Source organism: Camelus dromedarius, chromosome 1 (assembly GCF_036321535.1).
Source record: "Camelus dromedarius isolate mCamDro1 chromosome 1, mCamDro1.pat, whole genome shotgun sequence".
NCBI classification, from domain to species: Eukaryota; Metazoa; Chordata; class Mammalia; order Artiodactyla; family Camelidae; genus Camelus; species Camelus dromedarius.
In genome coordinates this window covers 78922010-78936148 of record NC_087436.1, presented here as the reverse complement: position 1 = coordinate 78936148, position 14139 = coordinate 78922010, and the positions used below count along the sequence as shown (strand labels likewise).

General features: G+C 49.7%; 1 protein-coding gene across 1 annotated transcript in view; it reads left to right on the top strand.

The window, feature by feature from the left end:
- Positions 1 to 1684: 1684 nt before the first annotated feature.
- The window catches only part of SCD5 (stearoyl-CoA desaturase 5), a 122398-nt gene continuing 109943 nt past the window's right edge, over positions 1685 to 14139 (top strand). Inside the window, exon 1 of the mRNA XM_010983508.3 lies at positions 1685 to 2329. Within this exon, the coding sequence (XP_010981810.2) occupies positions 2092 to 2329 (238 nt within the window). The 5' untranslated portion in view covers positions 1685 to 2091. The remainder of the gene's footprint in view (positions 2330 to 14139) is intronic.

Sequence of the window (14139 nt, the reverse complement as noted above, 5' to 3'; positions counted from 1 at the left end):
TTCCAAGTTCATAGCCAAGAGGTAACATTTGATTGACCTGTCTTCCCTCCAAATGGGGAGCTCCTTTAGGGCAGGGATCACACCATATTCATTTTTGTATCCCTACGGTCCACCAGTCCAAGCACATAGCATGTACCTAATAGCCAAACAAATGACTGAATGGCTAGAGTGAGGGTGGGGCAAGTTAATAATTCAGAGAGAGGCTTTTGACAGAGCAACTAGTCCACCCTCAGAGAATGGACAGTCTGAATAGAGAGCCATAGGGAGTCTGGTGGTTGTGGGGAGCAGATGGAGCATGAGAAGAAAAAGCAGTTCATTATAAAGCCAAAGTTGAGCAGGCTGATGAAATTTCCAGCACCTCAAGTTTCCTGTTCTGTGGTCTCACTGGTCTAATGACAGTACCGACGCTTATCTGGTCGCCAGGCAAATTTCCTTTCATTCTATAATTTCAGCTCCATCTGAAGCAACACCATAATGTTGGCTCGGTGGCCACCATTCCACAGCCATATACCTCGCTTCAGTTTTAAATCAGACATTGTTTTATCTGGCTGATTGGACTGGTTCAGGTCTGTTAACAATAAGATGCTCATGTGCAACCCTTTCATGTTGTCAGTTCTTCACAATTTTTCCCCCTCTCCTGGAATGCTGGAAAGGATTCCTAACTATAGTTAATCCAAAAATCAGCTTTATTTGTCGACATAATGAGATCCCTTCAAACTCACATTTATAGAATTCACAGGCTGGAAGGCTGAGTAAAGACTAGTTCCTAGGTAAGGGAATTTGTCCCGAGAGGGCTGAGTTGGGTCACAGCGAGTTAGAACTAGGATTCAGAGCCCCGAGCTTCCGTTACTGAGCCCTTTTCCTTCTGCTAACCTTTGCAGGTGCCGCCACAGCTGCTTGGGACGCGGCCAGCTCACCCTTCTCTGCACTTCTGTGCAATTAGAGCTCCCTCTGGATAGCTCTAAATTATCTGCGTTAGAAGCGTAGGAAAGGGGAGGAATCGTGAGCAGACACGATTTCTTCTTAGGTTAATTTTCCTTGGAACATTCTGGGTGATTTTTTTCTAAAGCCCCATTCTCAACGGTGCTGACTTTAAGGCCAAGGAGACAGTCCAGAAGCGCGCTGGTGAGCGGAGTATTTTTGCCCTCAACAGCTTCGCAGCTGATAGGCCGCGCAGTGGGCAGGGCAAGACTAGATACCAACCAGCCCCGAAATCATTTATTTATCATATAATAGGCGTTAATTGAGCACCCGCTGTGTGTCTGGCTACAGCTGTCTAATTAAGAGTTGAGCGGCTGCCTCTACCCCGCCCCGCAACAGCCCCAAGGAGTTATAGGAACCAGGAGACACAGGGATTCCTGTGATTCTCTGAGATCTGGCCTTAACCTGTGTTGCGACTCGGGGCAAATACTGTAAATTCTCCAGCCTGTAGCTTCAGAGAAGAAAAAAGACGTCTTTTCAAAAAGGAAAGATATTTAGGGGAATTGGAGAAACACACACACACAGCAGCAGCAGCAGCAGCATAAGTGCTGTGAGCCGCTCTGCAGGATCCCTGCCCCAGGCGCCACAACCCACCCACCCCCGGGCGGAGGTTGCCCACCGCCTGCCCAGCGGGCTGACCCATCTGGCCCCGGGGAGCCTGGGCAGCGGAGGCCAAGGGGGCGCCTTTCTCTTTAAGAGCCCCACGGGCGATCCTGATTGGCTGTAGCTATGCAGGTCTTTCCTCCCGGCTCCCTCCGATCGCTCCCTCCCCCACCGCTTTCTCGGCTCTTTCCACACCCCTCCCCCAACTCCCCTGCGCCCCTTCCCGCCCCTCGCAGTCGCCTCCTTTTCCTGGACGCGGAGTTCAGCCCCGGCAGCAGTACAGCAGTATGGTGATAAGCCAGCAACAGATGCTGGGCGCCGAGATTTGCATCCTTAGGCCACGCTGAACGCCTGAAGAAGAGAGAAAGAAGCAGAAGAAGGCCGGGAAGGCGAGGACGGGAGGTGCGGAGATCCCCCCCTAAAAGGCAGAAGCCGCCGCCCCCACCGGAGGGCTCCGCGCGGGCAGATCGTTTGCCTGCTGCCGCGGGCGCCTACCTCTCCCCAGCCATGCCAGGTCCGGCCGCCGACGGGGGGAAGGCCCCCTTCGGCAACGCCAAAGGGGAAATCCGTGCGGGGGTCGGGGTCGAGGACTCGGAGGGCGGCGGCGGCCGGGAGAGGCCCGGCGCGCGCGGGCAGCGGCAGAACATCGTCTGGAGGAACGTCGTCCTGATGAGCCTGCTCCACTTGGGGGCCGTGTACTCCCTGGTGCTCATCCCCAAAGCCCAGCCGCTCACTCTGCTCTGGGGTAAGTCTCGCCGGCGCCCCCTGCGCCCCGGGCACCGAGGCGAGGCCGCACCTGGGCGCGCGGGGTCGGGATCGCCGCTGGCTTCGGGAGGTGCTGAGTCCTCTCCTCTCTCCACTCGCCTCCCCGCAAGCGCCCTGGTGCTCCCGCCTGCAGTTGTCTGGCCTTTGGAATGGGCAGGTATTTCTGTCCAGGTATTTTCAACTTCTGCCTTCCCCGCTGTCTGCCGAAGCAGGCGCCCTTGCTGGCGTCTCGAAGAAGAGCGGGAGGGACCCGGGGTCCTGCGGCGCCACCGCTGTACGCAGAGGCGCGCGAAGGGAGATGCTGGGCACCGCCAGAACCCGGATTCCAGGGAGGGGAGACCAGCGGGATGATTGTGTCACTCAGGCGGGTCCCAGGGACGCTTCTCTCTGCCGCCTTTCAGCTTCTCAGACTCCTCCGTGGGCCACGGACCTTGGGGCCGAGCTAACGACGAGAAAGGGAGTTGAAGGGCTGTGTGTGGGGTGTGTGTGTGTGGTGTGTGCGTGTGTGTGTGTGTGGTGTGTGCGGTGTGCGCGCGTGTGTGTAGAGACCCGGCACAGAATTAGTCTTGATTTTCGCGCAAGAAACGGAAGAAACCAGTTTCTTCTGTCCCTGCAAAGCCTCCATCCCTGACCGCTTAGTGATGCCCAGTTGCACTTCTACGGTCCCAGAAGTTTCTCAGCGAGAAAACCAACCACACGGCGAGAGCTCTCTGTCCCCAGCACAATGCTTCGACTGTGGCCCTGCAGATCCCTTCCAGGACCTGTCCCCTTCTGGCCAGTGCGGTCTGTCACAGCACCTGTAGTTCTCCCGACCCCCACTGTCTTTCCTAGCACCCGCAGCCCTGCGGGCAGGGGAGGGAGCCCAGGAGCCCACCACTCCCACAGCGTCCCCCACCAACCTCCTTGGGCCCCAGATGCTCAGTTCCTACCCTGCACAACTCCAGTGGCTGACCTTAGAACCACCTCAGAGACCCCGTGCCCCAGTAACTAGTTTTGGCGTCATTCGCTATAGTGGCTTTAGCTGGGACAAAAGACCCTGGCTTTGATGTCCTGGGCTGAGAATTTGACGTGGTAATCCAAGAAGCCCTCTCAGTTTCTCTTTCCGAGCTCACCAAGGAACCGGGGCAAGAGAAACACAACCTGCTTTTATTTCCAGAGGGGAAGAGGAAGGAAGAAAATAAGACCTCTTTCTGCAAAGCTTTTAATTTGGCATAGTGCCAGCTCCAAATGCTTAGGTTGATAATGGAGACACTTGGGTTCCAAGCTTTCCCTTGAAATGGTGCAGTTCCTACTCTTGGAAGCAAACCCATCCAGAAGATGGGTGCCTCTTGGGGAGGGGTGTGTGGCTGAGCAGAGCTGAGGAATGATGAGAGGGGCAGGGGTCTTTGGGAATCTGTGAAGCCTTTGAAAGCTTTGGGTAACCTCCCTGCTCAGCGCTCCCCGACTCAGTGCTCCTCTCAATTCAGTGTCCTTTTCACCATCTTATTTGTTATGTGTTGGTTCATCTTCCTGTCTTCCTTCTTCCTTTACCTCCAAATGACTAGACTGTAGGATACACAGCCACTGCCTCATGGACACACTCCTCCATTGCCAGCCAAAACCCTTACCCCAGAGCCTCCATGGAGCTCCTCCCTCCTGCCCACCTCCCCTAGGGGCAGGACTGTGCCTTTGGACTCCAGGGCCCACCTCCCTCCAGGGCACTGGGGCTTAGCCTTAATACCTGCAGTGTCAGAGGGAACACTTAAAATATTATCTTACATGCCTGGAGTTCCTCAGGGCCCACAGGCTCTGCCTCTTACAGCCGCCCACCCACTAGCCCTGGCTCCCACCAGGAGTCACAAGGACAAGGCCTCCTCTCCAGGTTTGCCAAGTCACCTCTGCCCTTTCCAGGCCACTGCCTGTGGTGAAGACAGAATTTCTGTTCTGAAAGACCTTGGCCAGAGGACACCATCCTTGGCCCCGCACTTCTCCAGCTTCCCTGGAGAAGTCAACACACTGCAGGATTCTGGGTTCCCCTTCCGTGGGTGATGTTGCCAAGCCCCATCCTTGTGCCTCTCTGCATAGTCTAATGCCTTAGCTACCTTTCATCAGTTCCATTCCCTGAATCTTGATTCTCTCCCTACCTGGGCTTCATTGCTCCCACCTCCCACCAAAACAAACAAACAGATGAACAAAACAAAAACAAAAAGAATAGACAATGGTGGATGCTGTAGTTTCAAGGTCCAAAATTGTGACTTAGAAACATTCCAGATACGTGAGTCTTATCTGATGGATATCTTGTGAGAGAAGAAATGAAGGACAGAGACAGCTAAGGTCGGTGTGCTCATGGCTAGGGTATTTAGGGGGACTGTTGACTCAGGGTTATTTTCAGCGAAAGCCCTGGTACCTTGAGCCACACATTTCCCCCACTGGATGGATGCCCTTTTCACCAACTCCCGCACTGGCTCTGTTGAGCTTTAGGGCTGAGTTCATGTACCAGTGGGCTGTTCATCCACTTCAGGACCTGAGTCCTGAAGAGTAGCTTAGTCAGTCCATCCATTGCTTGCCACCCTCTACCCCAGGTGAGGTTGCCCTGGAAACAGGAGGCATCCATGCAGCACACCCAGCAGAGGATGTGTTAGGTGTGCAGTGTGCAGAGAGTAATTTGTGTGGTGGTAAAATGTCATACATGAAAAATCCATCAAATTGTTCAGCCCAAACCTCCTCCACTGCCCCACCTCCACCCCACCACCTTTTTATGACTCTCCTTTGGGACAGAACAAGTTGTTGTCCCTTCTTATCCTTGTCTTCTGAGTAGGCAGGCTGTCAGAACAGAACGTTCGTGGTGCCCACAGGTCCTGAAGGATGAGTTTGTGACTTTCAAGGACAGAACGGCAACTCCAAATGGAGGAAAAACCTCCATCTGAAGGCTTGAGCTCACGAGAGTGCCTGCTTTCAAGGTTTTTGGCCAAAGGGGCAGTTAGTTCGTGCCCTGAACCCAAAGACAAATAGCACAGGGGAGTGAGGGGCAACAAGCATGGTGCTGAGGTCAAAGTCCTAGGGCTCCTTCCCAATGAGTTTGTCCTGTCTCCAGGCGTCTGGCCTTTGGTTTCCAGAAACGTGAGGGACTTTTCTGGTTTCCTTCAAAACGTCATCAGAGTCCCTGAATGTGTGTAGGTGACATCATGGGTTTTTTCCTCCATAGGATAACTTCAATGACAATACCAGTACTTTGCCCTGCTCCCTTGCATCATGTCCCAGAGCAAACATGCCACTGCTAAGATAGATACAGGATTCTCTGGTGCCCTTCCGATTGCTGGAACCTGGCCTATGGCAAGGAAGCTGAGAGGTGGCAGGGATTGACAAGGCAGTCTGGCAAGAGAGAGGGTCAGGAGAGGCTGGCCCACCAGTCAAATTCTGCCCAATTCTGAGAGTTGCCCAAAGATGAGCTGTCTCTCCTTTCAGACATTGGGTAACCTACATCCATCCCTTAGATGGTCCTGATGTCTTGGTTGAGTTGTGCTTTTGTTTCTACCAAGTCTCTAATGTTGTTGAGGACCTACAAGAGCACTCGGCCGTGGACTTCTGTGTTACCTCCCAGTGTTCTATGGGGAGCGCAGCTCAGAAGAGACAGCTCTGAATGTGGATTCCTGCTTTTCTTTGTCCTTACCAGCTGCATGGCCTTGGACAGACACCTCCACACCTCAGCTTTCTTACCTGTAAAATAGTGTATAGCAATACTTCTTGCTTGTGAGGTTGTGAGAATTAAATTCGATAACTTGTGTAAATTGCCCAGCACAGCGCAGGCCCTTACTTGATCGTCAGTGATCATTAGCTGCAGTTATTATTATTTGTCCTGATACTGGCTTTTTTTCTTTAGCAGAAGGTGAAAAAGGCCCTCTTACAGCACAATCAGTTCTACAAAGCTGGCACAGGACATGGCTTCGTTGCCTGCCTTGCATGGAAAAGATTGCTTTGGCTTGGGAAACAAAGGTTCTTTCTCAAAGGCCCCGAAGAGAAATGAACACAGATCTCTCCTGTCCTCCTTCCCTCCCCCGCTCCCTCCCTTTCATCCTCTCTTCCTCCTATTTTCCTCCCAAAGGCCACTATTTTGTAGACAAGAATCTTTTTGTTCAGCTGACAACTCACCTGGTCTTTACTGGTTTTAGGGGGTTTTTCGGCAGAGCCGGTTACAATTGCTGTAAAAACAGGGCCAGATCTTTTCTCTAAATGTTTTAGGTCAAGTTTTGACTTTTTTGCCCACTCATGTCTCCTTGTGTTATCTTTAAAAAAAAATCTTTAATATTTAAACTACTAAAAAAATAACAAACCTGAAAAACATTAAAGAATCTTTCTCTTAAACCCTGTAATTCCTAGCCCATTGTTGCAACTCTTGCATTTTTAATAAGCGGGCAAGCACTAAGAGCCTTACCCCAGGCTGGGCGGAGTGCAGTGAGACCCGAGAGGATGGACTGTGCTTTTGCTGGCTTAATAGTCCCAACCAGTATAAATATAGGTCGAGGTTAACATTATTAACTCGGTTTTTCCTAAAGCTGGTCAAGGTCACTGCAGACTGCCCCGTGATCCTGAAATGAGAAGTGGCGCTGCAGAGTGGGAGCCAGAGCTGGAATCTCAGCGTTGCCACTTCGTTCAGCTTCAGACAGGCCACTTTCCAGCGTGGGAGCCTCAGTGCTGTGAAATGGGGTTGACGACAGTGCGCGGAGAGTTGTTTTAAGACTTGCGGCAAGTGTTAAAGTGGTACCAGAGGGTTAGACATGCAGTGCTCTCTACTGCGAGGTCTGAATCAGGAACCCGCACGGCTTCGGTGTCTGTCTGTCTGTCTGGGACTTGGAGCATTTGTGACTCAGAAATAAGGCAGAGCTTTACATCCAAATTATCAGCCTGACCATGTGTAACATTTTAGTTCTCACCTTGTCTAGTTTTGTGTATTATATAAACTTAAAATAATTGCTTGGAAAAGCCACTGATAGATTTACAAAAGGGTGACACAGCCATGGTGGCTTCTTTAAATGTTTATAAAAGGCATCACCATCTTTGGGTGGCATGATTCTGGTGGAGTGTTTATTGTGACATTCTGTAGTCTCTGTGTGCAGTCTCCCCATCCCTTTACTGGGACATGTCCTGTTTCTATGGAGGTGGCACTACCCTGGAGTTCAGAGTAGGGGCTTTGGAGTCAGGGAGTCTGGGTTCAAAGCCTAGCCCCTGTAGGTACAGGCTGGAACAAACCACCTGCCCTCCCCAGCCTGGTCCCCAGCTGCACAGGGAGGAGAACAGTACAGCCAGCGTCAGGTCGCAGCTGGAGAAAAATGGAGCAACACAGTAAAGACCTGGACCCTTAGTGCTTCCCTTTGCTCCTTCCCTTCCTTTAGCTCCTCCTTTGCCAGTGGGGACTTGTTCCCGCCTGCCCCTAGTTGTCGGAAATCCCTGGTCATGGGTAAAGGCAGCTGGTTTCTGACTTTATTTCCCCTGGCAGTGGTGGGTTGGTGGCCACCACAACAGGCACCTGCCCTCCTCCCTTGTAAACGCCGGCCATTTGTTCACTCTGAGCGTGAACTGACAGGAGCGAGACCCTCTCGGTCGCACATGCAATCACAGATTCATCCACCCACCAATTCATTCATCTTTTCCACTCCAACTATTGTCAAAATCCATCAGAATCACTTGGGGATCCTTTAAAATATTCAGAAGCCTGGGCCCCCACCCGGACCTACTGTATTGGAATCTCTAGGATGAGGCCCTGGCTTTTTTTTTTTTTTGAAAAAGGTCTTTGAATGTTTCTGGTGCACAGCTGGGCTGAGAACCATTATTTAATTCCCTTATTCAATCGTGCTTATTACTCTCCCATTACTTGCCGGCACCCCCACCATCCCTGACTTCAGGGCACTTAAGGCCAGTTGGAGAGACAGACCGGTGCACAGGTGAGAACTGCCAGGGCAGCAGTAGTTACACAGCCCCAGCCTGGGGGAGTCGGGGAGGCTCCCCAGAGGAGGAGACTGGACTGAGCCCGGCAGGAAGCCTGATGCTGGTTGGGCAAGAGGTTTGGATGGGATGGCATTGTGGCCACAGGCTACAGAGCTCCTGACAGATGAGAGAAGAGACCGAGTGGGACTGTCAAGGACCTGATGGTTCAGCGAGGCTGGAGGTGATCAGCACCCAGATCCAGGGTGAGGGGGATTCACCAGGACCAGCAGGACTGTGAGGAGATCAGGCTTGCGGAGAGGCTGCCCTTCAGCCTTCACCTGACTCTCGCCTTCTTCTCTCAGCCTATCACTCACCAACAGTTCTTGGTGTGCCTTTTCTAGAGCAGGCACTTGCCGGTGGGATGAGTGAGTCTGAAGATTTCAGGAAAGACCCTGGGGCACATACCTTGGAGCAGGTGTGCAGTGGGGCCAGGCGGATCCCTTGGGCTGGCCAGAGCTGAGGGGGAGCCAGGAATACTGCCTGAGTTGGGCATTGGATTTCACAGACTCAGGTATTGTCCCAGGACTAAGTGACTAAAACGCCCGAAGGCTATTACAGTGCAGGCACACCAGGCCCAGAGTGCTCTCCTCCGCCAGACATGCTCCTCCGCTCTCTGCTCTTTCCTGTGTTTCTAAAAGGCATGTGTGTTGGGGGGCAGGGGTTCTCCTCACCTCACATCCTCCCTTAAACCCAGGTATAAACAGCTGGTTCTCACCAGCCCTTCTTCCTTGTCCTGCAAAGCCTGGCAGGGTCCCCATGGGCTGCAACCTGCTGACCAACAACAGCAGCACCTGGGAGCTTGTTAGAAGATGCTCCCAGACCCCATCCTGGACCTATTTAATCAGCACCTGTATTTTAATAAGGTCTCCAGGTGACCCATCTGCTCGTGGGACCGCACAGGCCGGCGGGGCAGAGATGCGAGTGGGACTCAGCAGCTCTTCCTTTTCCCTTTCAACGGCCTCCTCCCCTTTGCTCCCCCTCCTTCCCTCCTGCCTCCTTGTAGCTTATTTTAGAACATGTCGGGATCCTGCTTCTCTTGCCAGCAAAAGGGTGTTGCTAAAATCTTTCAGCCGGCAGTAGCGATGTTTAATTCATAGGCTGAGAAATTAATTTTATTTTCATGAGTAGAGCTGGGGGAAAATAACAGGAAGGCTCTGCGCATGACCCTTGGGAATTCAGCTTGCCTGCTAAACAGATGAACTGGTAAAGGTGAGGAGGCCTCAGGAGAGGGCCACCTTCCACAAGGGATGCTTCTGGCCTCAAGAAGCACAAAACTCGACTTTAAATGGCTTAATGATAAGGAAAATTTCTAATTCCACTGATCAGTAATCCTGAGGCAGGGCACTTCTGGGATGACTTATTGAGTCATTATCAATTATCAACATTATCAAACAGCAGGTTTCATTTCTGCCGTGGTGGCCTTGTGGAATTTAGTTTTCCTCATGGTTACAGAATGGCTCCCGGAGCTCCAGGCAGCACATGGAGTTACAGCACTGTCCTACAGAAGACAGAGGCTGCCTGCTCCTGAAGTCTCATCAGAGAGAAACTCTCCCTGTGTCTCACAGCTGTCTCCTCAAGTCTCACTAGGAGGGTTGTGTCCCGTGTCCCTGGTTAAACCATTAGTGACAGATGATGCAGGCTAATCAGGGTTGGCCGCTGAGCCACATGCCACATAAGGTGGGGGTTAACAGCCAAACAAAACCCAGGCTCTGGGGGAAGGGAGAAGCGGGCATGGCTGCTGGGACAGCCAATGCCTCTGCTCCAAGGCCTGCCTTCACTCCCTCTCATGACCTTCCCTCTTTGGTGTCCCCTCCATTCCCTGGAGAGGCTCTGGGCTCATATTTTAGAGTGCTCTTCTCCACTGCTCCCTACCCTCTACGCTTGTCTCCAGTCGTGTCTTTACAGTGAGTTGTAAGTGTCTGCCTTTTCCAGGAGGCTCTGAGCCCTTCCAAGGCATTTCTGCCTCCCCAGGACCCGGCACACAGCCTCTGCTCAACATGCACAGTGTTGGGGGAATGGATGAAGGAAGAGATAGGTGAATGAGTTTAATCTCTTTGTGGCCTTTCTTTCTAAGGAAAGTTTGCATTTTGTCTCTTAACTTTAAAAATGTGTTTTCCCCTGTAAGAGAACTTTCCATGTGATTTAGGGGGAGGGACTACGGAGAGAGGAGCCCTTCTCAATGGCCCAGAAATCTGCCTGCCCCTCTGCACCCATATCCACCTGAGTCGCCCTGTCCTCAGTGGAGAGCTTGCAGGATTCTCTGTTGCTCTTCTCGGTATTTATGGGGTGAGGCAGGGCAGGGGAAGGTTGTTCTGGGCTCAGGGAATTGTTAAATTCCCTGTGGGAGAACTGAATTAAAAAGAAAAAGATGGAGGGTGGGTGGGTGGTAAAGGACCTGCATAGCTTGCACAGGGTCCTGGGTTCAAACCCCAGTATTGCTGTTAAAAAAAAAAAAAAAAAAAAGGAAGAAGAAAAAGAAAATATTTAAAAAACAAGAAAAGAAAAGAAAAAGAAAAAGATGGAAAATGAGTGACTTTTTTACCAAGGTTTCCATGGTGACACACTTTCTCCAAACTGATGAATGGTTTTCTCGGCTGGTCATTGTTTTTGTCCTTCAGGTGACACAGAAACTCGGGTGATAAAGTCAGAGCCAAATTTCAGTGCTCGTGCCTCAGACTTTATCTAAAAAAGCATTTTAAGGTCCACTTAACCTAACCCAGCAGGTCCTTTTTATTGGCACAAACAGCCTAGAAATGAAGCATCTTACTTAAGAGGAAGGTGCTGGCTCTGTGATCAGGGAAACAAAACAATAGCTGCCAGCTAGAGAGTATGGAAAACTGTATTGTAAAGATCAGACGTGGGGGGGCTGCGCAGAGCAGGACTGTAGTGTAGCCGTGGAGTAAAACCTCTGAGTCAAATGCTGCATGTAGGCTGCCGACTTCAGGCCGGCGCTTAATCCGTGTCTTTGGGGTGGTTGTTGGGTGGCTGCTTAGGAGCTGGTTACTACTCTCCATATACAGAGGAGACATTGATGTGTAATTAAGGTCTTCAGGATTGTGGAAATTTCCTGAGATTGCCCTGGAAATGGGGGAAGAAAGTCAAATACCAGTGGACTTGGAAATGAAGAGATAAAGAATAGAGTTTAGAACTTGGGTTTAAATTAGTTTTCTTTTTATATCACTGTTATGTAAATATCATCATGCACTTGCAATTTGACTGTATTGGTTTTAGCTTGGTTCCCTAAAGAGATAATGGCTTGTAAATGCAATCTGTGACCCAAATGAGCCAAGCCATCTTCCATAGACAGCATCTTCCACCTCATCATCAAAATGCACTTGTCAAGCAAGCAGTTAATTTCCTGTGATGTTGAGCCAAGTACAGTGTAAAACAAAAAACCAAAAACCCAAAAAACAGAGATCTGATCTCTCCCCTCCTACCTTTTATAAATCAAAGGAACAGCTGTGGTTTCCTCCCAGTAGTGTATCCAACTTAATGTTCTCTCAGTACGGGTAGAAATAGAAAATAAAATACTCTTACCTCTTTAAAAGTTTCATGCATGAAATTAGAAATGAATGCCTGAAATTTAACTGTTTCGTGGAGTAGTTTGTCAATCTGCTCCTTTAATAAATATGTTCATAAGCAGCTTTTGCAGATGGTTACAATGTAGCTCGTCTCTAGTCTCAACCTATGACTCACTAGAGTGTCCCTGAAAGTGTTTGTTTTGCCCTAGAGTCTCTTTATAAGCAAAAGAAGGTATTTATTAGCAAGTGTGAATAGTGCCCACATACCTGCCCCTCCTGTCTCCCACCCCCAAATCCATTGTGTTTGGCTCCCTAGCTCTTGACAAGTGGGTGAGTCATTAACATTTTTTAGCCCTACTCAAGTTGCTCCAGGGTCTTGACTCCATCTGGAGCTCTAGGGAGAGTTGTCACTACCCTCTGAGTGTAGACTGGATATGAACCTAAACTTGGCAGAGCTCCCATGAGGGTCAGAATAAACCACAGTTATTAGTGCTAATATTCCCTCGTGCACAGAGCTGCTGTTCAGTGAGTGTGTGCTGCTAGGGCTCTACCAGTGGTTAAAATATTGAATAGCTGTGCCTCCCCTGGTACTCCTGGAATTCCCAACAATCCAAGAGCTTAAGGATCAATACCTGGCAGCTGTGGGGCTTAAATCTAAATCTGTTCTGACTGGTTTTGATTGGCTGATGTCAAATACTTTTAATATCACCTCTGCATGTGCATCCTTGTTATCATATGATGCGTATAATCTTCAGCTTCTATCCCTTCACAATTCTGTTCTAATTTAATGAGAACTTTAAAAAAATCAGTCTGTCATTCTGGCTTAATTTTATATCCCAAACCATGGAAGGAAAAGTGTAAGAGATTAATCTAAATTCTCGGTAGAAGCTAACTCACCTGTCCTAATAAAAATTCCTTTTGTGATAGAGACAATGTATGTCTAAAAGGTGATTTTAATTTTATTTTCTAGTTTATAATTACCTTTATGGAAGATCCCCCCCAAAAGATTTGATATTAATTTTATCATCAGAAAAAATAACACTGTAAGGGTAAGATTGTGAAGGTGCATCTCTAGTTGCTGGGTATTGGGAGGACAGAATGTGGAGGACCTTGTCGTGAATCCAGGTGGTACTCCTGGTTCACAGACCATCGCCTGTGATGTTGTAAACGATGTCTAGGTTTCCAGCAGCCCAGGGTCAGTGCCACTCAAACCATACCTGGGCTTGGTAGAGGAAATTGTTTCAATGATAGAAAATGTCAAATGCACACAAAAGTAAAGAGAATGGAGTCTGTACTCCCACAACCCCTCCTAGGCTGGGGATTTTTTTCTTTATAACATTTTACTTTGATATATAATTTCAGACACAGAGAGCAGCTTTAAGGCAACTCCCATATATACTCTACCCAGACTGAACAATTTGCATCTTATACCATTGTCTTTATCGTGTTTTCTGTGCATATGTATTGTATATATATGTGTGTATGTACTATTTTTTTTTGAGCCATTTGAGAATAAGTTGGAGATATTCTGTCTTTTTATGTCTAAATACTTCAGTATATATTTCATAATAATAAGAATATAGCCACAGCACAATGATTGAAACCAGGGATTTAACCTTGATATTATCTAATCCACAGTGGATAGTCAAATGTCATCAGGTATCCTAGCAATGTCCTTTATAGTTTTTGGGTTTTTTTTTTCCCTTTAGGATTGTGTTGAAGCAAATTCCAGACAATTGCATCTATAAATACTTAAGTGTCGAGTATTAGTGGGGGTGATTCTGGCTACATCGTCCACAAAGAAAACCTGGGGGACCACCTTTCCCCTACCAATGGCCCCAGTTCTTGGGGGGAAACAGCTTTCAGAGGCAGTTTTCAGAAGTGGGGAGGGGTAGAAGCTGAGAAGCAGGCGGTAGTTCTCAGGGTGGTCTGGGAGCTGTGTACTGGGCTCATCTGAGTTGCTCATTGAACGTGCTGATTTGGGGGCTCTCCCCCGACTCTACAGGATGAGGACCTCTGGGAGCAGCCCGTGGCTCTGCATTTTAACAGGCGCTGCAGGTGGCTCTTATACTCTGTGTGTTGGAGGCGCTCTGACCAGGGCGCAGGTGGCCTGGGAGGAACGCTGTGCTCCTCTCAGTTAAACACTGCGTTCCCTTCCCCCTCCCCTGTCTCAGAACTGGTGTAAGGCTACTGTTACATTGTCTGGAATTCCACTAGCCCGAGATGCCTTAGGGTCGATAAGAGGCAGCATTTTGGAAGTGGAAATAGTTGCAGGGTCTCCCTCTCAGCACACATCTTCTTACACAGG